This window comes from Rhododendron vialii, chromosome 10a (assembly GCF_030253575.1).
Source record: "Rhododendron vialii isolate Sample 1 chromosome 10a, ASM3025357v1".
Taxonomy (NCBI): domain Eukaryota; kingdom Viridiplantae; phylum Streptophyta; class Magnoliopsida; order Ericales; family Ericaceae; genus Rhododendron; species Rhododendron vialii.
This window is the reverse complement of record NC_080566.1, coordinates 15,769,731-15,792,800: the sequence shown is the minus strand read 5'-3', so window position 1 is coordinate 15,792,800 and position 23,070 is coordinate 15,769,731. Positions and strand designations below refer to the sequence as shown.

The following is a 23,070-nucleotide window of genomic DNA, read 5'->3' as shown; positions in this document are numbered from 1 at the left end:
ACTTAGCGATTAGTAATCTCTGCACCTACTAGCAATCACTATTTTCTTTTCACATGACTAGTAGTCTTAATACCTACTAACCGTCATCTATTTTTTTCATCACATGACTAGCAGTCTAAACACCTATTAACCATATTGTATTTTTCTCGTGGTCAGCAATCATACACGAGTAGGAAGTATGAACTAGTTCTTTATTTCCATCTCATCAACCAAACATGATCCTTTTATTTTCAACCGAAGTAACAAGCAAGTTTTTAGATTCATAAAGTTGACCAACTCTTGCAGGGAAGGCGACATTGATTAGAGCAACAAATACTTATTGGATCAAGTACGTAAGATTTGATTCATAGTAGACCCAGGGAATATCGATTCAAGGCAACAAGTACGTTTCGGATCTATTCCAACCGAAGCAAAACATAAGTTTCTAGATTCATAAAATTGACAAACTCTTGTAGGGAAGGCGGCATTGATTCAAGCAACAAATGCGTATTGGATCAAGTCTGTAAGATTTGATTCATAGTAGACCCAGGGAACATCGATTCAAGGCAACAAGTATGTTTCGGATCTATTACGTACACTTTAATCTATTTTAAACCGACTGGAACTACTATTTTTTCGATTTCATTATCTCAAATGCACACTTTCAAGTGATCAATAGTCTTTCAACCTACAAGCAATCACTATTTTCTTTTCGCATGACTAGTAGTCATAGCACCTACAAACCATCATGTCTTTCACTATTTTATCTTCATAAGACTAGTAGTCTAAACACTTACTAACCGTCATGTAGTTTTCTCGTGGTCAGCTGTCATACAGTAGTAGGAAGTAGTAAGTACGAACCAATTCATTATTTCCTTCTCAACAAGAAAACATGGTCTTTTTTATTTCAAACCGAAGTAACACGTAAGTTTCTATATTCATAAAATTGACCAACTCTTGTAGTGAAGGTGACATTGATTCAAGACAACAAATATTTATTGGATCTAGGACGTAAGATTTGATCCTTAGTAGGCCCAATGAACATCGATTCAAGGCAACAAGTACGTTTCGAATCTATTACGTACACTTTAATCTGTATTAAATCGACTGGAACCACAGTATTTCCGATTTACTTATCTCAAATACACAATTTCAAAGTTATTATCACTTAGTGAACAATATTCTTTATACCTACTTGCAATCACTATTCTCTTAGCACCTACTATGTGTTCCATTATATTTTCTTCACATGACTAATAGCCTAAACACCTACTAACGATCATGAGTTTATCTCATGGTAACTTTTATAAATATAAAAACTTACGTGTTGCTTCAGTTGGAAATAAAAGAACTATGTTTTCTTGATGAGATGGAAATAAAGAAGTAATTCATACATCCTACTATATTGGATCTAGTACGTAAGATTTGATTCATAGCAAACCCACGGAACATCGATTCGAGCCAACAAATAAGTTTCACATCTATTAGGTACACTTCAATCCGTATTAAACTGACTTCAACCACTATTTTTTGACTTTATTATCTCAAATGCACACTATCAAATTTCTTATCACTTAGCGATCTGCCTTTACACCTACTAGCAATCACTATTTTCTTTTTACATGACTAGTAGCCTTAATACTTACTAACCATCATATTTTTTTTTCACAAGACTAGTAGTCGAAACACCTACTAATAGTACAGTGTTATTCTCGTGGTCAGCGGTCATACACTAGTAGGAAGTATGAACCAGTTCTTTATTTCCATCTCATCAACCAAACATGGTTCTTTTATTTTCAACTGAAGCAAAACACAAGTTTTTTGATTCATAAAATTGACTAACTCTTGCAGGGAAGACGACATTAATTTGAGCAACAAATGCTTATTGGATCAAATATGTAAGATTTGATTCATAGTAGACCCAGGGAACATCACTTCGAGGCAACTAAGTATGTTTCGGATCTATTACGTACACTTTAATCAGTTTTAAACCGACTGGAACTACTATTTTCTCGATTTCATTATCTCAAATGCACACTTTCAAAGTTCTCATCATATTGCGATCAGTATTCTTTACACCTACTAGCAATACTATTTTATTTTCACATGACTAGTAATCTTAACACCTACTAAACATCATGTCTTTCACTATTTTATCTTCACATGACTAGTAGTCTAAATACTTACTAACTGTCATGTATTTTTCTCGTGGTCAGCAGTTATACATCAGTAGGATGTACGAACCAGTTCATTATTTTATTCTCATCAAGCAAACTTGGTCTTTTTTATTTCAAATCAAAGCAACACGAGGGTTTCTAGATTCATATAATCGACCAATTCTTGCAGTGAATGCGACATCGATTCGAAGTAACAAATATTTATTGGAGGTAGTACGTAAGATTTGATACATAGTAGACCTAATGCACATTGATTCGAGGCCACAAGTACGTTCTGGATCTATTACGTACACTTTAATCTGTATTAAATTGATCGGAACCACTGTTTTTCTGATTTACTTATCTCAAATACACACTTTCAAGGTTATTATCACTTTGTGATCAATAGTCTTTATACCTATTAGCAATAATTATTTTCTTTTCACATGACTAATACTCTTAGCACCTACTAACTGTCACATGTTCTATTATATTTCCTTCACATGACTAGAAGTCTAAACACCTACTAAGCTTCATGTGTTTATCTCATGGTCAATTTTACAAATATAAAAACTTACATGTTGCTTCGGTTGGAAATAAAAGAACTATGTTTGCGGAATGAGATTAAATAAAGAATTTATTCCTACATCCTACTATATTGGATCTAGTACATAAGATTTGATCCATAGTAAACCCAGGGAACATCGATTCGAGCCAACAAGTATGTTTCACATCTATTAGGTACAATTTAATCCGTATTAAACAGACTTGAACCACTGTTTTTTCGACTTCATTATCTCAAATGCACACTATCAAATTTTTTTATCACTTAGCAATCAGTAGTCTGTACACCTATTAGCAATCACTATTTTCTTTTCATATGACTAGTAGTCTTAATACCTATTAACCGTCATCTATTATTTCTTCACATGACTAGTAGTATAAGCACCTACTAACCGTCTTGTGTTTTTCTCATGTTCAGCAGTCATACACTATTAGGAAGTATGATCCAATTCTTTATTTTCATCTCATCAACCAAACATGGTCCTTCTAATAACAACCGAAGCAACACGCAATTTTCTAGATTCATAGAATTGACCAACTCTTGCAGGGATAGCGACATTGATTCGAGCAACAAATACTTATTGGATGAAGTACTTAAAATTTGATTCATAGTAGACCCAGGAAACATCGATTTGAGGCAATAAGTATGTTTTGGATTTATTCCAACTGAAGCAATGCATAAGTTTCTAGATTCATAAAATTGACCAACACTTACAGGGAAGGCGACATTGATTCGAGCAACAAATGCTTATTAGATCAAGTATGTGACATTTGATTCATAGTAGGCCCAAGGAAAATCAATTCGAGGGAACAAGTATGATTCGGATTTATTACGTACACTTTAATCTGTTTTAAACCGACTGGAAGTACTGTTTTTTCGATTTCATTATCTCAAATGCACACTTTCAAAATTTTTATCACTAAGCGATCAGTAGTAATCTTTACACCTACTAGCAATCACAATTTTCTTTCACATGACTAGTAGTCATAACACCTACTAACGATCATGTCTTTCAATATTTTATCTTCACCTACTAAGATAACGTGCTTGTTATCTTCACATATGTAAGATTTAATCCAAAGTAGACACAGGCAACATCAATTAAAGACAACAAGCACGCTTTGATCTATTTTGTATGCTTTAATCCGTATGAAACTGACTGAAATGATTATTTATTCGATTTCGTTATCTCAAATGCACACTTTCAGAGTTCTTATCACTTAGTGATCAGTAGCCTTTTACTTCTACTTGGAATCACTATTCTCTTTTGACATGATTAGTAGTCTAAACACCTACTAACCGTCCTGTATTTCTCCATCTTTTCTTCACTTGACTAATAGTCTAGAAATCTACTAACCGTCATGTGTTTCACTATTTTTCTTCGCATGACTAGTAATCTAATAGCCTATTCACTGTCATGTGTTTTTCTTAGGGTCAGTAGTCATACACAAACAGGATGCATGAATCACTTGTTTATTTCCGTCTTATATGGCATACATGATGATTTCATTTCCAACCGAAGCAACACGCGAGTATCTAGATTTATAAAATTGATCAACTCTGGAAGAGAGTGATAAGTGCCAATATATATATATTGGCCCTCTAATCTACATTTATTTGTCTTGTATATTTGTTAAGTGATTTTTATTATGTGTTTTTATGTTTATAGGTTGCTCGAGCTCATTTTCAAGATTTTGGATAAAGACGGAAGTTAGCAAAAGTTATGGGTCGAAGTGCGAAGTGCTTTAACATTTTGGATGATTAATTCAATATTAGACAAAGCCCAAGGGCCACTATGTAATTAATGCTTTCAAACCCTAATAAACCAACCTTTTACCTACTGACTTTAGTAGCTTTTTTTGAAAAAAAAAGTGACGGACGAAAAGGAAAAAAAATCTGCGCAGGAGGAGGAAATCACGGACGAGGCTGCCATTACGATTCCTTTTTCTAAAGTTTAGTTTTCTTTCGAGTTCTATTTCTTTCAAGTTTTCGAAACTTTGTTCAATTACTCGTATTCCGGTAACTATTTTTAATTTCTGCTCTTAATTAAAGTTGTTTGCTGGTATTTGATTAGTTGATATTTTTCTGTTTATTTTTCATCTTGAGTATTAAAAAGCATGATTAATTCTAGGGTTTTATTCCTTTTATTTCGTGTTTAATAATGAGTGAGTAGTCGTATAGGCGGAGTGATTAGCACGTCGTGACCAGTTTAGGCACTGCTCCTATTTTCAAACAATAAAGAAAAAAACAATTTTAGGTTAGTAAAGAACATCCGTTAGACGAACTCGGGCACTGTCGGAGCCCATGTGAACGGGAGAATAGAGGACCAAAACTTATTCTCTGTTGTGCATGGGTAAACGGCGACTATAAAGGTTCGCATCTCTCAAGGTATCTTTTTCTCTCTAAAATCGAACGTTTTTAAGAACACTGAATGGAGCAGGTTAATCCGGACTGGTTACGAGTGCTATGAACCCTACAACCGTACTTCCTTTTTAAATATTTTGAAAAGAACAATCAATTTCTAGTTTTTTAGTTAATCTCAATCAGAACGACAAGTGGTTACCTAAGAGCCAGTTTTAATTATAACAATCCGAATTTTTAGTCAGCACACATCACCGTCTCTATGGATTCGACTCCGAACTTACCAAATATTGTGCTACGTCAGTCTCGCCCTACGCTTGGGGCAACCTATTACTTTAGGCCTAGGAATCTGTCAATCAGTGAGGCTGACATTGATTCGAGACAACAAATATTGTTTAGATCTAGTACGTAAGATTTTATCCATAGTAGACCCAGGCAACATCGTTTCGAGACAACAAACACGTTTTGATCTTTTTTTATTTGGATAAATACGTTTTGATCTATTATGTTCACTTTAATCTATATGAAACCGACTGAAACCACTATTTTTTCGATTTCGTTATCTCAAATGCACACTTTCAGCGTTTTATCACTTAGTGATCTGTAGTCTTTTTTTTTTGTGGTATGTTTGATCTAATAGTCTTTACATCTAGTAAGAATCACTATTCTCTTTTTCACATGACTAGAAGTCTAAACACTTACTAACTGTCATGTGTTTTACCTTCTTTCCTTCACATGACAAGTAGTTTAAAAACCTTACTAACCATCATGTGTTTCACCATCTTTTCTTCACATTACTAGTAGTCTAATAACCTACTATCCGTCATGTGTTTTTCTCATGGTCAGCAGTCATACACTAACAAGTTGTAGGAGCCACTTGTTTATTTCCTTCTTATCAAGCAAACATGATGATTTCATTTCCACCCGAAGCAACACCCGAGTATCTTGATTTATAAAATTGATCAACTCTTGCAGTGAGACCGACATTAGGGATAGCATTCAGGGTGTTCAGGGCGGATATGGGGATTTCCCTCCCCGATCCCCGAAACCGATACGCTATCCATATCCGCCCCGATAACTGAACGGGGAGCAGAAAAATGGATCATAACCAAACCATTCGATTTTCGGGTAATCCCCGAACCAAATGGGTAACCGAACAGATCAACAAATATTTTTTAAATCTAGTACCTAAGATTTTATCCATAGTAGACCTAGGAAACATTGGTTTGAGACAATAAACACGTTTTGATCTATTACGTTCACCTAAATCCGTACGAAACTGACTGAAACCATTATTTTTTTGATTTCGTCATCTCAAATGCACACTTTAAGAGTTTTTTTTATCATTTAGTGATCAGTAATCTTTACATCTACTAAGAATTACTATTCTCTTTTTCACATGACTAGTAGTCTAAACACAAACTAACTCTGATGTGTTTCACTATTCTTCCTTCACATGACTAGTAGTCTAAAAACCTACTAACCGTCATGTGTTTTTCTCATGGTCAGTAGTCATATACTAACAGGATGCAGGATCCACTTGTTTTTTTCCATCTTATCAAGCAAACATGATGATTTAATTTCCAACCGAAGCAACATGCAAGTATCTAGATTTATGAAATTGATCAACTCTTGCAGTGAGACTGACATTGATTCGAGACAACAAATATTTTTAGATCTAGTACGTTAGATTTTATCCATAGTAGACGTAGGCAACATCAATTCAAGACAACAAGCACGTTTTGATCAATTACGTGCACTTTAATCCATATGAAACCGATTGAAACCATTATTTTTTCGATTTCATTATCCCAAATGCACACTTTCAGATTTTTTATTACTTAGTGATCTATAGTCTTTATATCTACTAAGAATCACTATACTCTTTTTCACATGACTAGTCGTCTAAACACGTACTAACCGTCATGTATCTTTCTCGTGGTCGTCATACACTACCAGGTTGTAGGAACAACTTGTTTATTTCCATTTTTTCAAGTAAACATGATGATTTCATTTCCAACCAAAGCAACACGCAAGAATCTAGATTTAAAAAATAAACCAACTCTTGTTCTGAGACTGACATTGATTTGAGCAACAAATATTTATCGAATCTAGTATGTAAGATTTGATCCAGAGTAGATAGGCAACATCGATTTGAGACAACAAGCACGTTTTGATCTATTACGTACACATTGATCCGTATGAAACCGATTGAAACCACTATTTTTTCGATCTTGTTATCTCAAATGCACGCGAATGAGTGGTGGGAGTCTGTGTTAGAATCGAGAAAGGATGCAAGGAGAGCGGCAAGGACCGCAGCTCAAGCAAATGAGCCAAATGTGGAGAACTTGACTTGGGTCGAATTTGAAGTGCTCTTTGAGGAGCAGTATTTTCCAAAGACGAGTCGTGATCCATTGGGGGACGAGTTTGAGAAGCTCGAGCAAGGGGATATGACAGTGTCAGAGTATGCATTGAAATTCCAATCTTTGTCTCGTTTTCCGCCGGAGTTGGTGGCTACCGAGGAAAGAAAATGTAGGCTATTCGAAAAGGGGTTGGATGACACCGTAACGAGAATGGTGATGGCACAACGCAAGGGGAGGTTCGCTGATGTTGTCGAATGTGCAAGGAGCATCGAGATACCAAAAGAGGCAACTAAAAATCCCAAGTTTTGGGAACCGCGACAACCGATGGGAGGCATGAGCTCTTCTTCGAGGAGTTTTGATAGTCAAGGGAGGCGGAGACAACGAGATCAAATGTCAACTTCGCAAGGTCCGTCAAACTTTAGGCCTCCATCTTCTTCGTTTAGAACTCGGGGAGTCTCCAATAGACCTTCGATCGTATACCACGAATGTGGTCAAGCGGGGTACATTCGCGCCCAGTGTCCACGGCTTTTGGGGACATGTTTTACTTGCGGGAAGACTGGCCATTTTGCAAGGAATTGTCCGAGTGGGGACGGGGCTCGTAGCAAATCGGGTTCAGTGTAGTAGCCGAGGGGTGGACAGGGTTCTGGTCAGCAATCATTTCAGGGTAATCAGAGGCAATAGCAGCCTCACTTCCGTCAGACTACGTTAGCTCAGGGATTTCAGGTTGAGAGGGGAGCGAGTTCGTCTACGCCTACTCAGGATTCCTGTCATCGGGGTGGACACGTTCAGAGTCAGACCACTCAGGGAAGGGCTTTTGCTATCACTTCTGCCATTCCACCTCCACCACCTCCTGTTACTTCTCAGACCTTGGAGACTTCAGTTGTGATGGGTACATTTCTCTTGTTTAACTCCTTTGCTAGAGTGTTATTTAATTCTGGAGCATCGCATTCATTCATTGCTGCATCTTTTGCTTGTACTTTGGAATTGGAAATCGAAAGTATCAATCCTCCAATGTTCATTGAGACTATAGGGGGTAGATCACCGTTAGACCGTATTTGCTGGGATTGTGAGCTTATTATTCAAGATCGTCGTTTTACCTTTGACTTCATTGTGTTGAATATGTCGGGTTTCGATCATATATTGGGAATGGATTGGTTGTCTGCATTTCACGCTACCATAGAATGCTTCAAGCGTCGAGTCCGCATTTGTCCATGTGGGAGTGCTTGTTTCGAATTCTTTGGGGAGCGTCAGGAATCGTTAGAACCGTATTTGTGTGGGTCTCGGGAGCAAGAGTCAGTATATGCTGTATTAGCGAGTTTGGCACTAGATGAGGATGTATCCGCGCATGGGGAGTTACCTCTTGCTGTTTGTGACTTTCCTTACGTGTTTCCAAAGGAGTTACCCGGTTTGCCACCCGAGAGAGAAATTGAATTTTCTATTGATTTGCTTCTTGGTACCACTCTTATTTTCGTACCTTCTTATCGTTTTGCGCCTGCCAAGTTGAGAGAATTGAAGACTAGTTGCAAGAACTGGAGAGTTTGGGGTTTATCCATCTGAGTACGTCACCGTAGGGGGGCATCGGCCTTATTTGCTCAAAAGAAAGATGGGTCGCTTCGCCTATGTATCAATTATCGTAAGCTAGATCGTGTCACTATTAAGAATAACTATCCAACCTAGAATCGACGATTTGTTTGATCAACTTCGCGACGCAACTTATTTCTCTAAGATTGATTTGAGGTCCGGTTATCACCAATTGAGAGTTCGGAGGGAAGACATTCCAAAAACCGCTTTTCGTACTCGTTATGGCCATTATGAATTTGTTGTTATGCCCTTTGGATTGACGAACGCTCCGGCGACTTTCATGGATCTAATGAACCGGGTCTTTCGTGCCTATCTTGATCATTTCGTGGTTATCTTTGTGAACAATATCCTTATCTACTCGCCGTCGGAGGAGGAACACCAAACTTATCTTTCTATCATTCTTGAACTCTTGAGAGAACACTGTTTGTATGCCAAGCTTAGCAAGTGCGAATTTTGGTTGTCTGAAGTCAAGTTTTTGGGTCATGTTGTGTCAAAGGATGAGGTGTCCGTTGATCCGGAAAAGATAGAGTCCGTAATGAATTGGCAACGACCGAAGAATGTATTTGAGATTCATAGTTTCTTGGGCTTGGCCGGGTATTATCGTCGTTTTGTGCTTGACTTCTATTGCCTAGCGGCTCTGATGACTAGATTGACTCGTAAAGGGACTCGATTCGTTTGAAGTGATGCGTGCGAGAAGGCCTTTGAGGAATTGAAAAGGAGATTGACTACCGTGCCGATTTTGATCATACCCGAACGGGGAGTCGGTTACTCCGTGTATTGTGACGCTTCGAAAGAAGGGTTAGGGTGCGTTTTGATGCAATTGGACAAGTGGTGACGTATGGATCACGGCAATTGAAAACTCACAAGCGGAACTACCCTACCCATGACTTAGAACTTGCGGCCGTTGTCTTTGCGTTGAAAAGTTGGTGTCATTACCTTTACGGTGAAAGGTTCGAAGTCTTCTGATCACAAGAGTCTAAAATATTTGTTCTCTCAAAAGGAGCTTAATTTGCGACAACGTCGTTGGATGGAACACTTAGAAGACTACGATTTTGAGATGCAATATCACCCGGGCAAGGTGAACGTGATATCGGACGCGTTGAGTAGAAAATCGACACACCTAGCGAGTTTAACTGTCCATGAGTGGAAAATAATGAACGACTTAGGCTCGTATGCGTTGCATTTTGAGGAGGTTCGAGATGGAGTCACCTTGTATAACTTGACCATTCAATCGACCTTGTTGACTCGAGTAATTGAGGCCCAACAACAAGAAACAATCGGGGCAATTTCGCACCAAGTTTCTTAGCAGAAATGCTCGACAGGGGTGGATGATCCATGCTGAAAAAATTTTGCGATACCAAGAAAAATTGTTCGTACCCATTTCGTGTCGGGAGAAAATTTTGAGGGAATTTCACTATTCACCATTAGCCGTGCAACCGGGGGGAACAAAAATGTATTATGACTTGCGTAGACAGTTTTGGTGGCTTAGAATGAAGAGAGATGTCATCTTCGTGTCCAAATGCCTTACGTGCCAATAAGTGAACTGAACATCAACGACCCGCCGGGGAGTTACAGCCGTTACCAGTGGCCGAATGGAAGTGGGAGAACGTAACAATGGATTCGTTACCTATTTACCGAGATCACCGAGGGGGCATGATGCCATTTGGGTGATAGTTGATCGATTGACCAAGTTAGCGCATTTCTTACCTATTTAGGTTACGAATTCAATTGATATGCTTAGTTGCTTGTACATCTATGAGATTATCCGTCTTCATGGGATTCCCATCTCTATCGTGTCAAATCGAGATACAAGGTTTACTGCGCACTTTTGGCGAAGTCTGCAGGCCGCTCTTAGTTGGCTTGAGTTGTAAATTTTGAGACAAAATTTCTTTAAGGATATGATAGACTGTAGAGACCCGTATAATTTTTTGATTCTTGAAAATGCTTATTAAATGGTTAATTGAGAAAATGTGGTTAATGTGGTAGATTATTTGAATTGTGGATTGATATGAAAGGATGGAAACTAGAGGGTGTGTGTGTGTGATTTAGAGATATGTGAGTATATATAGTGGGTGTGTGGGGTGTAGGAGATTATTTAATCTCCATACCTCTCTCTCTCTCTCTCTCTCTCTCTCTCTCTCTCTCTCTGCCGATCTCTCCACTTTCTCTCTCGGCTCACTCTCTCTCTCTCAAAACTCCTCCAAAACCTCAAGAATTTCAAGAATCAACCTCCCTCTGGCCTTCCAATCACGTGCTTAAGCTCGAAATTACCCGAATAATTTTTTAATTCTTGAAAATGCTTATTAAATGGTTAATTGAGAAAATGTGGTTAATGTGGTGGATTATTTGAATTGTGGATTGATATGAAAGGATGGAAACTAGAGGGAGTGTGTGTGTGATTTAGAAATATGTGAGTATATATGGTGGGTGTGTGGGCTGTAGGAGATTTTTTCATCTCCATACCTCTCTCTCTCTCTCTGCCAATCTCTCCACACACACACACACACACACATACACACTCTCTCTCTCTCTCTCTCTCTCTCTCTCTCTCTCTCTCTCTCTCTCAAAACTCCTCCAAAACCTCAAGAACTTCAAGAATCAACCTCCCTCCGGCCTTCCAATCACGTGTTTGAGCTTGAAATTACCCGTATAATTTTTTAATTCGTAAAAATGCTTATTAAATGGTTAATTAGAAAATGTGGTTAATGTGGTGGATTATTTGAATTGTGGATTGATATGAAAGGATGGAAACTAGAGGATGTGTGTGTGTGATTTAGAGATATGTGAGTATATATAGTGGGTGTGTGGGGTGTAGGAGATTATTTAATCTCCATACCTCTCTCTCTCTCTGACGATCTCTCCACTCTCTCTCTCTCTCTCTCTCTCTCTCTCTCTCTCTCTCTCTCTCTCTCTCAAAACTCCTCCAAAACCTCAAGAACTTCAAGAATCAACCTCCCTCCGGCCTTCCAATCAAGTGCTCGGGCTTGAAATTTCGCGGGTCAAGCTTGGAGGGAAGCTCTCGTCGATTTTGGAGTTTGTGGAGGCTAGGGCTCGACCAGATCGTTTGAATCCCGGTCATTGTTGTGAGGTAGGGATTTTTTAGTCTCTTTTATGTGTATATGTGTTCATTTGATGTAAAAAGTTGGGTATTGGTCGTAGTTTTTAACCCTGTTGAAATCTGTCAAGAATCAGCAAATCGCCTGATGTAAGGCATTGATATCGGTACCAACTTTTTGAGGTATCGGTACCTTTATTCCTGATTGCTCTCTGGATTGGTTTGGTACCGATACCTATTTTTTGTGGTATCGGTACCCTGTGCTCAGAAAATAGTTTGAACTTTGTTGATCCCTCGTCGATCGTTTTGAACCCAGGACACTTCTAACACCTCTTTGGCACCTCCCAACCTATCTCAAGTATGTTTGGTCGACCTTCTTTGATTAATCGATCTTACCCTTGCTCCGTTGGCCTTCCGTTAATGAAGAACGAACAGAGGATTACTCGATTAAAACTATGTACAAATGCATCATATTGACTAGTCGATTACTCATCAATATTTGTGGCATAATTGTAGCACCGTGGCATATTGTAAAATATTTCATGGAAGAATATGATCATGGGAGGTCTTAGCTTGCATTTGGGTATAGATGGTGGGTGTGTGAGTAGGAAGTGGGGATAAGGAGTCCCGTAACGCAAGGGGTGGTAATACGGTGACTCAAGTGAGTCTCATAACGCAAGGGGTGGTAATACGGTGATCCAAGTTGTTAGGGATTCCTTGTAATGCAAAGGGTGGCAATACGGTAACCTTTGAGGTGTTATACTGTAACGCAAGGGGTGGAAATACAGATAGTGGAGATTTGTGATAGAGAGTCGTGTCGAAATTACTAAGAGTCGCATGAGTATTATGAATTATGTGGTATATTGTGATAATGACATGCCTTGGAACTATCGTATTGAAGTTGTCTTCATCTTTTTGCACTTATCTCCACATTTGCACATAGAATTGGTAAAAAAAATTTCTACTGGGCTAGTGTAGCTCAACCTAATCTTTCTTTTAAGGTTCAAATGTTGGATAGTAGCTTGCATGCTTTGTGTGCTTGGAAGTGAAAAACTTTTTGAAAACTAACTCCATTAGTTACTCATTCATTTTTGTAATTGATTCTTTTTGGATAAAAATGAGTTTGTAACTATTTATTTAAGGATTTCCTTTTAACTAAATGTTTGTACTGTTCTAAACAGGTTCGTACTTATACCTAAGTTGATTTGGGCCGTAGTGCAAAGGTTGTAATTCTATAAACTTGGAAACTCTTTTGGGTAATATTTATGATATGCGAGGATCTTTTATTGAAGATGATTATGTATTTTAGTTGAAAATCGAGGGCGTGACATGTTTCCCAATCTTTTCTTCACAAGACTAGTAGTCTAAAATTGTACAAACCGTCGTGTGTTTCACTATCTTTTCTTCGAATGATTAGTAGTTTAATAACCTACTAACCGTCATTTGTTTTTCTCATGGTCAGCAGTCATACACTAACAGGATGCAAAAATCACTTGTTTATTTCCATCATATCAAGCAAACATGATGATTTCATTTCAACCGAAGCAACATGCGGGTATCTAGATTTCATAAATTGATCAATCCTTGCTATGAGACCAACATTTATTCGAGACAACAAAAAAATTTTAGGTCTACTACGTAAGATGTTGTCCATAGTAGTTCCTGGCAACATCGATACGAGACAACAAGCAAATTTTGATCTATTACGTACACTTTAATCCAAATGAAACGGATTGAAAACACCATTTTGTCGATTTCGTTATCTCAAATGCACATTTTCAGAGTTCATATCACTTAGTGATCAGTAGTCTTTACATCTATTAGGAATTACTATTCTTTTTTCGCGTTACTATAGTCTAAACAACTACTAACCGTCATGTGTTTCACCAACTTTTCTTCACAAGACTAGTAGTCTAAAAACCTACTAACCGTCATGTGTTTGAGCATCTTTTCCTCACATGACTAGTAATCTACTAATCTACTAACCGTCATGTGTTTTTCTCATGGTCAGCAATCATATATAAACATGATGCAGGAACCACTTGTTTATTTCTGCCTTATCAATCAAATATCATGATTTCATTTGCAACCGAAGCAACACGCGAGTATGTAGATTTATAAAATTGAACAACTCAAATAGTGAGAACGACAAAGATTCGAGGCAACAAATATTTATTAGATCTAATACGTAAGATTTGATCCATAGTAGACAATGGCCACATCGATTCGAGCCAACAAGCACGTTTTGATATATTACGTACACTTTAATCCGAATGAAATCGATTGAAAACACTATTTTTTCGATTTCGTTATCTCAACTGCACACTTTCAAAGTTCATATCACTTAGTGATCAGTAGTTTTTACATCTACTAGGAATCACTATTCTCTATTCACATGACTAGTAGTTTAAACACTTACTAACCGTCACATGTTTCACCATCTTTTCTTCACATGACTAGTAGTCTAATAACCTACCAACTATCATGGGTTTTTCTGATGGTCAGCCGTCGTATACAAACAGGATGCAGGAACCAGTTGTTTATTTCCGTCATAGCAATCAAATATGATGATTTCATTTTTAACCGAAGCAAAACGCGAGTATCTGCGTTTATAAAATTGATCTGTTGTAGTGATAGCGACAATGATTCGAGGGAACAAATATTTATTGTATCGAGTACGTCAAATTTTATCCAAAGTAGACATAGGCAACATCGATTCGATCAAACAAGCACATTTTTATCTATTACGTACACTTTAATCCATATGAATCCAATTGAAACTGCTATATTTTCGATTTTGCTCTCTCAAATGCACATTTTTGGAGTTCTAATCACTTATTGAACAGTAGTCTTTACATCTACTAGGTATCACTATTCTCTTTTCATATGACTAGTAGTCCAAAACCCTACTAACCGTTATGTTTTTCACCATCTTTTCTTCGAATGACTAGTAGTCCAACAACCTACTAACCATCATGTGTTTTTCTCTTGGTCAGCAGTCATACACTAAAAGTATGCAAAAACCACTTGTTTCAAGCAAACATGAGGATTTCATTTCCAACTGAAGCAACACGCGGGTATCTAGATTTCAAAAATTGACCAACTCTTGCAGTGAGAGCAACTTTGATTCGAGAAAACAAATATTTTTTAGATCTAGTACGTAAGATTTTATCCATAGCTGCCTCAGGCAACATCGATACGAGACAAAAACCAATTTTTGATCTATTACGTACACTTTAATCCGAATAAAACCGACGGAAACCACTATTTTTTCGATTTCGTTATATCAAGTGCACACTTTCAAAGTTCATATCACGTAGTGATCAGTAGTCTTTAAATCTATTAGGAATCAATATTCTCTTTTCACATGACTAGTATGTAAACACCTACTAACCATCATGTGTTTCACCAACTTTCTTCAACACTGGTAGTCTACAAACCAACTAACTGTCATGTGTTACACCATCTTTTCTTCACATGGCTAGTGGTGTAAAAACCTACCACGGTCATGTGTTTTTCTCATGGTCAACGGTCATATACAAACAGAATGCAAGAACCACTTGTTTATTTCCATCTAATCAATCAAATATGATGATTTCATTTCCATCTGAAGAAACACGCGAGTATCTAGATTTATAAAATTGAACAACTCTTGTAATGACAGCGACAAACATTTGTGGCAACAAATATTTATTGGATCTAGTACATAATATCTGATCCATAGTAGACACAGGCAACATCGATTCAATCCAACAAGCACGTTTTTAAAGTTCTTATCACTTAGTGAACAATAGTCTTTACATCTACTAGTTATAGCTATTCTCTTTTCACAACACTAGTAGTCCAAAACCTACTAACCGTCATGTGTATCACTATCTTTTCTTCACAAGACTAGTAGTCTAAAAACTTACTAACCGTCATGTGTTTAACTTCACAAGACTAGTAGTCTAAAAACCTACTAACCGTCATGTTTTTCACCATCTTTTCTTCGAATGACTAGTAGTTTAATAACCTACTAACCGTCACGTGTTTTTCTCATGATCAACAGTCATACACTGAGAGGATGCAAAAACCACTTGTTTATTTCCGTCTTTTCAAGCAAACATGAGGATTTCATTTCCAACTGAAACAACACGCGGGTATCTAGATTTCAAAAATTGACCAACTCTTGCAGTGAGAGCAACATTGATTCGAGACAACAAATATTTTTTAGATCTTGTACGTAAGATAAAATCCATAGTTGTCCCAGGCTACATCGATACGAGACAACAACCAAGTTTTGATCAATTACGTACACTTTAATCCGAAAGAAACCAACTGAAACCACTATTTTTTCGATTTCCTTATCTCAAATCCACAATTCCAGAGTTCATATCGCTTTGTGATTAGTAATCTTTACATCTAGGGAAAATTACCCACAGGTGATCTTGATCAGGAATAATCACCAGTTTGATGGTGTGAAGTTTCGAAATTACCAAGACATGGCACCAGCAAACAATATTACCCATACATGGTAAGAAGTAAGAAGCATGATAACACTGGACAAAATTGCCCTTTCATAAAAACAACACTGCTCTTCCCCCTTCGTCCCAATCTTCCACTTTTTCCTTTTATCTATTTTTTCTCTGTGCCATTATCCTGAGATACGACTCTCTCTGGGGTTTGGTCCGGTGTCTCACCAAATTTCTTCCCCAAATCTCAAATTAACCAAGGGATCTTGGAGCATTCTTCTCCTAGAGTTGAGTTCTAGCCTTTGATCGCGTTGGAAAGTTCGGAGGAGGTGTTTTCGGGAGAGGTTTTGCCTGGAGATTCTTGGGGTTTTAATTTCAACCTTCGAGGTAGGGATCTCCTGACTTCTTTACATGTTTAAGTGTTAGTTTGATGTACAAGAATCAAGTTTGATAATTTATTTTGAGTCTTGAATGAATCTGGTATATGCTGAAAATTTCGTGGGTTCTGGAAATCTGTCTTTTGGGAGCTCTTCTGCCAGGAATCAATTTTTGGTGTCTTCATAACAGTTAAAGTACGTTTCAATACGAAGATTTCGGTACCAAGATCATGAAAAACCGATAATCACACAATTAGTTATGAATTTTTGAATACCGGCTGTTTCCTGGATGCGCGAATCTGTGTGTGGCTGTCTTCTTTTAATTTTCTGGGCATGATGAACATTTTGGGTGGCTTTGGGTCTTTTACAGGAGCTGCACACATAAGTTAAGAACGGATTGGCGTTGGAATCAAGTGATTTGGTTAAGTATACAATTTTTGGTGAATTTCTAAAGCAGGGTTGGTCGACTAGGGCGAAAATGGTTGCGAATCTGTTTTTCCTTTGATTGTTGGGTTAATCTCCTCTCGTTTCTGAACCTGGAATTTTTACTGAGCGTAGGACTTGTAGTCGTGCAACTTTTGGCGTTGGTTCCAATATTTTTGGGTTTAAGATGAAAGAGTTATGATTTTTTAATCAAATTTACTCGTTCCCGTCCTTAAATTCACGTTGTTTAATTGGATATAGTCTAATGTGGATGATTAACTTTGCCAATTTGACATGTAGGGATTTCTCTCCTCCTTTATATGTTTAGGAGTTGGTTTGTTGTGTTTAACAATGTTTAAACGTCCGTATTTGTTGTTGGGAGAAATCTGTCGAAACTAGAAATCGTATGCTGAAACACAAGTCCTACCTGTAGGAGTTTTGGCCCTACCGGTAGAAATGTTGTCCAGTAGTGTCTATTTTTGTGAAATTCTAGTCTTTTACCGGTAGGAGGTTATGTCCTACCGGTAGGGAATGAATAATCTACTTTATTTTAAAACTTCGGACGATCATAACTTTATCATCCGGAATCCGTTTGGTGCATATTATATATTGAAGTTGATGTATGGAAAATCTACTTTCTAATGGTGGTAGTCTTATAATCAAACTCTAAACCTATAAGAAGTTATAGTTAAAGTACGGTAGGTTGGTTGTTAGAATCCATACCGATTTTGGAGGTTATGTCGTATTTGGATATTACGGGTGATTTGGTACACTCCTAAGTGTTCGAGGTAGAAACGTTATATGCATTGGGCATTCTTTGCCCTTAGAATCATTTGAGTGAGACACGAATGTTCCTAGGTGCGTTTAACTATTTGAATGGTCTATCGAGCCTTAGGGTAGTAGGCTAGCACACTTGGGAAAAAGTTTGTCGACACCTAGAGAAAGTAGGAGGTTGAGTGGTTGATTGTATATTAAAGTTGGATCGGGAATATTTAAATGACGATGATTGATTATATTGATGAAATGAAAATTTGAGTTACAACTATTAATTTCCTCTTGAACTATAAATCGGAAGGTGAAGTCGTCGTTTGTAGCTACTTGCATGAAGTTGAGTTTGTGATCAATTAGTAAATACTTGGTAGTAGAGTAAATAGTATCTAGTTAGCATATTCTAGAGGGTGGTTTTAAATATCTTCGATGTGAGAACCGGAAAAGTGATGAGAGATTCCAAGGGAAGCGAGATGAGTTTGCAGTTGGAGGTGCAGTAAGCTCCGTTTCCTGGCCTATTTTCAGGTAAATTCAAAATATCATTGATTTGTATGGATGCTTTGTGGCTATTGTTATTAATTCTTGTCTCATGTATGACTATCACTGTCATTTACAGATGGGGTGGCGGAAAAGAGGATAAGTATTTTGCCCGAATTGGTAAAATTGTTATCTATGTCTATGAAACAGACACCTTTACTCTTATTGACAAGAAATCCATAAAGGTTGAAAACGTTAAGGACATTAGTTGGTCGCCTACTGATCCCATTCTTGCACTCTTTGTTCCAGAACTTGGAGGAGGAAACCAACCTGCAAGGGTGAGTCAAGCTATTTCATTTCCATATTCCCTTTTTTTATATATAATTTTCTTTGAATAGTGGAAGTTTATTAACTTGGCATGCTTTTCTCAGTTGAGTCTCATTCAAATCCCTGGCAAAGAGGAGTTGACGCAGAAGAAACTTTTCAGTGTTAGTGATTGCAAAATGTTTTGGCAAAGCAGTGGAGAGTACCTTGCTGCGAAGGTTGATCGGTGTACTTGTCACCAGCTGGACGTTTCATCTAACTTGCAGGGTTGAAGGGCTTCAATGGACAGTTGGAGTTCTACAATGTCGATGAGCTTGAAACCATGGCAACATCTTAGCATTTCATGGCAACGGATATTGAATGGGATCCAACTGGACGGTAATTTCTAGGAAGAATTTGGTTAGGATTATGTTGGAGGTGATGAAAGTCAATTGGCAAGTTGGGGCTTGGTCAAAAACTTGCTTATGATTTGAAGTGAACTGAAGCTTATCAGTTTCCTGCCCTAGTACTCCCTCCGTCCCAGTTTGTTTGTCCCCTTTTTGACTTTTTGAGAGCGTTTGACCTCTCAAAGAATTGGCTATAATTTTCAATTCGTAATGTTTTTAATATGCAATATGGATCTTGTTTGATAGATCTCAATTAGTTTTATTATACAAAATCTTCTAAATCATAAAAAAATATTATAAAATGTAAGATATAAGTATATTTTTGAAAAACACGTATTTCAACAATTGGACAAACAAATTGGCACGGAGGGAGTATTTCCTTAGCTTTCAATAAACAGTTCTCTTGAAAGAACATAGAATCCTTGCTTTATTTTTTGACGCACATGTGGAGATAGAATCCTTGTTTTATTTCTGAAATAAATTCATCTAATTGTCTTTTTAAGGTCATCTGCTTCTGATTTCAAGTATGTTGCAACTTCAATTACTTCGGTTCACGAGATGGAAAATTGTTTCAACATCTGGTCTTTTAATGGCAAGCTTCTATATCGCATACTAAAGGATCACTTCTTTCAAGTAAGATTCAATGCTTTTGGGGGGAAAAAAAAGTTATCTTATTGTGCAACGTTTATCCTTTGGGGTTGTAGATAGAGTAATTAGTAATACATGACTCCCTTGGATTTTTTTTAGAATATTGCTTTACCATATTTACTGATATGGCTTTGCAAGCTGATTTGATAGGTTTGATCATGCAGCGAACCCCAATGTTTGTGTTGGCTTAGGTTGAATTACTTTGTTCTCACATTGATCAATAGCGAAAGAAACATTCTATCGTGTCATGGTTTCATTTAACTGCTGCATGTGCTGCTCAATTGTGAAAATCAATTGGTCTTTGATGTCTTCATGATCCTATAGATTTACCTTAGGTAAATATGGATCTCATTATATAATGGACGAGTAACATAAGTAAATCGAATTGTCACTAGTACACTACATAGAGATTCTATGGGTGGAGATATCAGATATCTACAGTTTTAAGGTCCTACTCTTGTGTAAAATGCTATGATCTAACACCTTTCATAGTAACTTTGTCAAATTTGTACGGCGCTAGAAGGAATTGCAATAATGTTTTTAAAATGAAAACAAAACAATCACTGGCGTGGTTACGTCATCAGTTTGCTATTTTCAAAAATTTGGGAACTTGGATTTTGGCTGGAGGTCATGGGGGAGATAGGAGACAGAAAAACAAGGGAAAAGTATTACTTGCTGTCGAGGGAAATGAAAGAGTTGTCATGTGGGGAATCCCTCACATAAAAAAAGGAGGATTGGAAAGCCAGCGGACCAGTCTAGACCAGTCCTCACTTAAACATGCTTTTGTTTCCAGTTAGCAGATTTTCTTAAAACAATGACTACATAACAGAAGATGTTACCAAGCACCTAAAATGTTGATCTTGTATTTGTAGAAGTTTTGAACATCTTGCTGGGCTAAGTAATTAGGATCTCTTCTGCATCATGTAGTCAAGAAGGAATAAAATTTCATTTTGGTGTGTTATTTTGGCAAGCAAAGAGACAGAATCATTTCAGAACATGTTTCACCAGTCTGCTGTCTTTTATTACAAACAGTGAAAGTACTTAATTTCACTACTGTTCCACTTCACTCTCTTAGGAACAAAAACGAAAATTTAGTTTCTAGGTAGTCAAATAGGACATGGCCCGACTATGGTATGGATTTTGTGTTGATCATTGCAGTTCCTATGGCGTCCAAGGCCACCATCCTTCTTGAGCCCAGAGGAGGAGGAGGAGATTGCCAAGAACTTGAAGAAGTACGGCAAAAAGTAAGAAGCGGAGGACCAAGACGTGTCGCTGCTGTTGAGCGAGCAGGACCGTGAGAAGCAGAAGATGTTGAAGGAAGAATGGGAGAGATGGGTTTTGGAGTGGAAGCGATTACACGAAGAAGAGAAATCAGACAGGCAGTGGCTTAGCATGAATCTCTTGCCTTTGTTAAAAGCACATTGTATTTTGGCTGTAGCATGAATGGGGTTTTGTTGTTGCATTGTTGGTCAACCTGTTTTCTTTCAGATATTAACGGATGAACAAGAATAAGGGATGTCTTCTCCAATCAAGAGTTGAGGAGCCCATGTTTTATCTTTTTCACTTTCAGAAAATATCCAAAAGGTAAACCTCTCAGAGCTGTGCTTACTTACAAACTCAAAAGCAAACAAACCATGTACAAAGCTAAGTGTTTACAAGCATAACTTCCTTCCTACAAGTTTCCAAAAAAAATACAACACATCCCAAAAGTAATCACCACACCACCCAATGCGTCGCTTCTTGAAAGGTGGAAAAGAAAATACACAAACCAAAATTCATGTGAATGATTAATACATAACTCACATGCCTTCCATGGACAATGCAAAATAATTTGATAGAATTTCAAAACAAAGAACTCAAATCCATAAGCCAAATATAATGCACATTTCGCTATTCAAAATTCAAAAGCTACCAAGCGTCCCCGATAGTGGATAAGCCAGACGTCTACGCATTATCCCAAAACACACATCAACCTCAAACACTCTTGCTAGCCATTAAGCCATCCCCTAGCAAGACCGGACGTTGGAAATGCCATTAAATAGATTTGTAAATATTTCACAAATATGTCCACCTTTCATTTTTATTCCATGAAGTACACAATTTATAAAACTTGTTCAAATAAGCTCGTTAAGGAAAACAAGTTCAAAACCATGTGCTTAGGTATTAAATCACTCACCTCGGCTCTACGAACCACCCAAACTTTCTAAAATAATTAGGCAATAAAAATAGGATTAGAAGATGCTAAACAAGCCTATCTTTAAGAACATAAGGTCCTAAGGTAAACATATGAAGTTAGATAGCTAGCCTCAAGAAAATAGTCACAGAATCTGCAGTACCATCTACTTTAACGCAAAGACTGACTTTGCACAAGAATAACTACAACACAATCTTCGTGCATTTTTTTAGGTCTATGAGTCTAGTTTGAAAATCAGAAATCGGATCACAATTTTATCGCTAGAGCTCAAACTTATGGCCGTTTCCCTAACACGTGTATGTGTAGTCAGCACAGTCCGAAACTGGGCGCTGCAAGGTCACGAATTTTTATAGAATTGAATACTTTGAGTCTGACCCTGAAATTTTTACCATAGACAAAAGACTCATAGAGGAGCTCTCCATAAAAATCTCATGATTTTTAGAGTTTAGGAAGTGCCCCAACAAAAATCCCCAAAATCAGGGCAGACACAAGGTTTCCAATCCTGCAGATTTTCCAAAAAAAAACGCAGCGTGTTCCTCTCTCGATTTCTGACTCCAAAACCTTTCAATACACTTCAAACTCACACAAAAACTTCACTAATCATGCTCAAACTCAGATATATTAAAGAGCTATTTTAAGAACATCGAATCCATGCATCAAAACAGGTTTTAAACACTCAATCTAAACACTCAATCCAAGGGATCTCAAGTTAGGTTCTTAAGTTCCTTAAAATTTCAATCCTAAAACTCAAATTCATACAAATATAGAGTGTAGTCTTTTTGCAATATGGACTTGGTCTTGATCTTGAAAGAACCACCACCTAACTTTTTACTTATCACTTGCCAAAAAATATGATTTGCTCTTTATACAATAAACATGTGGTCCACAGAGACATAAAGTGTAGTCTTTGGGCAATATGGACTTGGTCTTAGTATTGAAAGAACTACCACCTAACTTTTTAC

At 37.4% G+C, this 23,070-nt stretch overlaps 1 protein-coding gene across 3 annotated transcripts; it reads left to right on the top strand.

Annotated features, from left to right (window-relative positions):
• The first annotated feature begins 16,475 nt into the window (after positions 1–16,475).
• LOC131303832 (eukaryotic translation initiation factor 3 subunit B-like) lies at positions 16,476–21,476 on the top strand. Of its 3 annotated transcripts, XR_009192220.1 has the most exons (6): positions 16,477–16,898; positions 18,487–18,604; positions 18,696–18,894; positions 18,988–19,258; positions 19,792–19,899; positions 21,073–21,476. XR_009192220.1 is itself a non-coding variant. In XM_058330872.1 (2 exons), exons 1-2 carry the CDS (start codon positions 18,631–18,633, stop codon positions 19,150–19,152), a joined length of 429 nt encoding a protein of 142 aa, XP_058186855.1. In that variant the 5' UTR covers positions 16,476–18,630; the 3' UTR covers positions 19,153–19,387. The 3 variants fall into 3 exon arrangements, 1 of the variants encoding a protein (XP_058186855.1); XR_009192219.1 differs by having other exon boundaries at positions 16,477–18,604; XM_058330872.1 differs by lacking the exons at positions 19,792–19,899; positions 21,073–21,476 and having other exon boundaries at positions 16,476–18,894; positions 18,988–19,387.
• Positions 21,477–23,070: the final 1,594 nt, after the last annotated feature.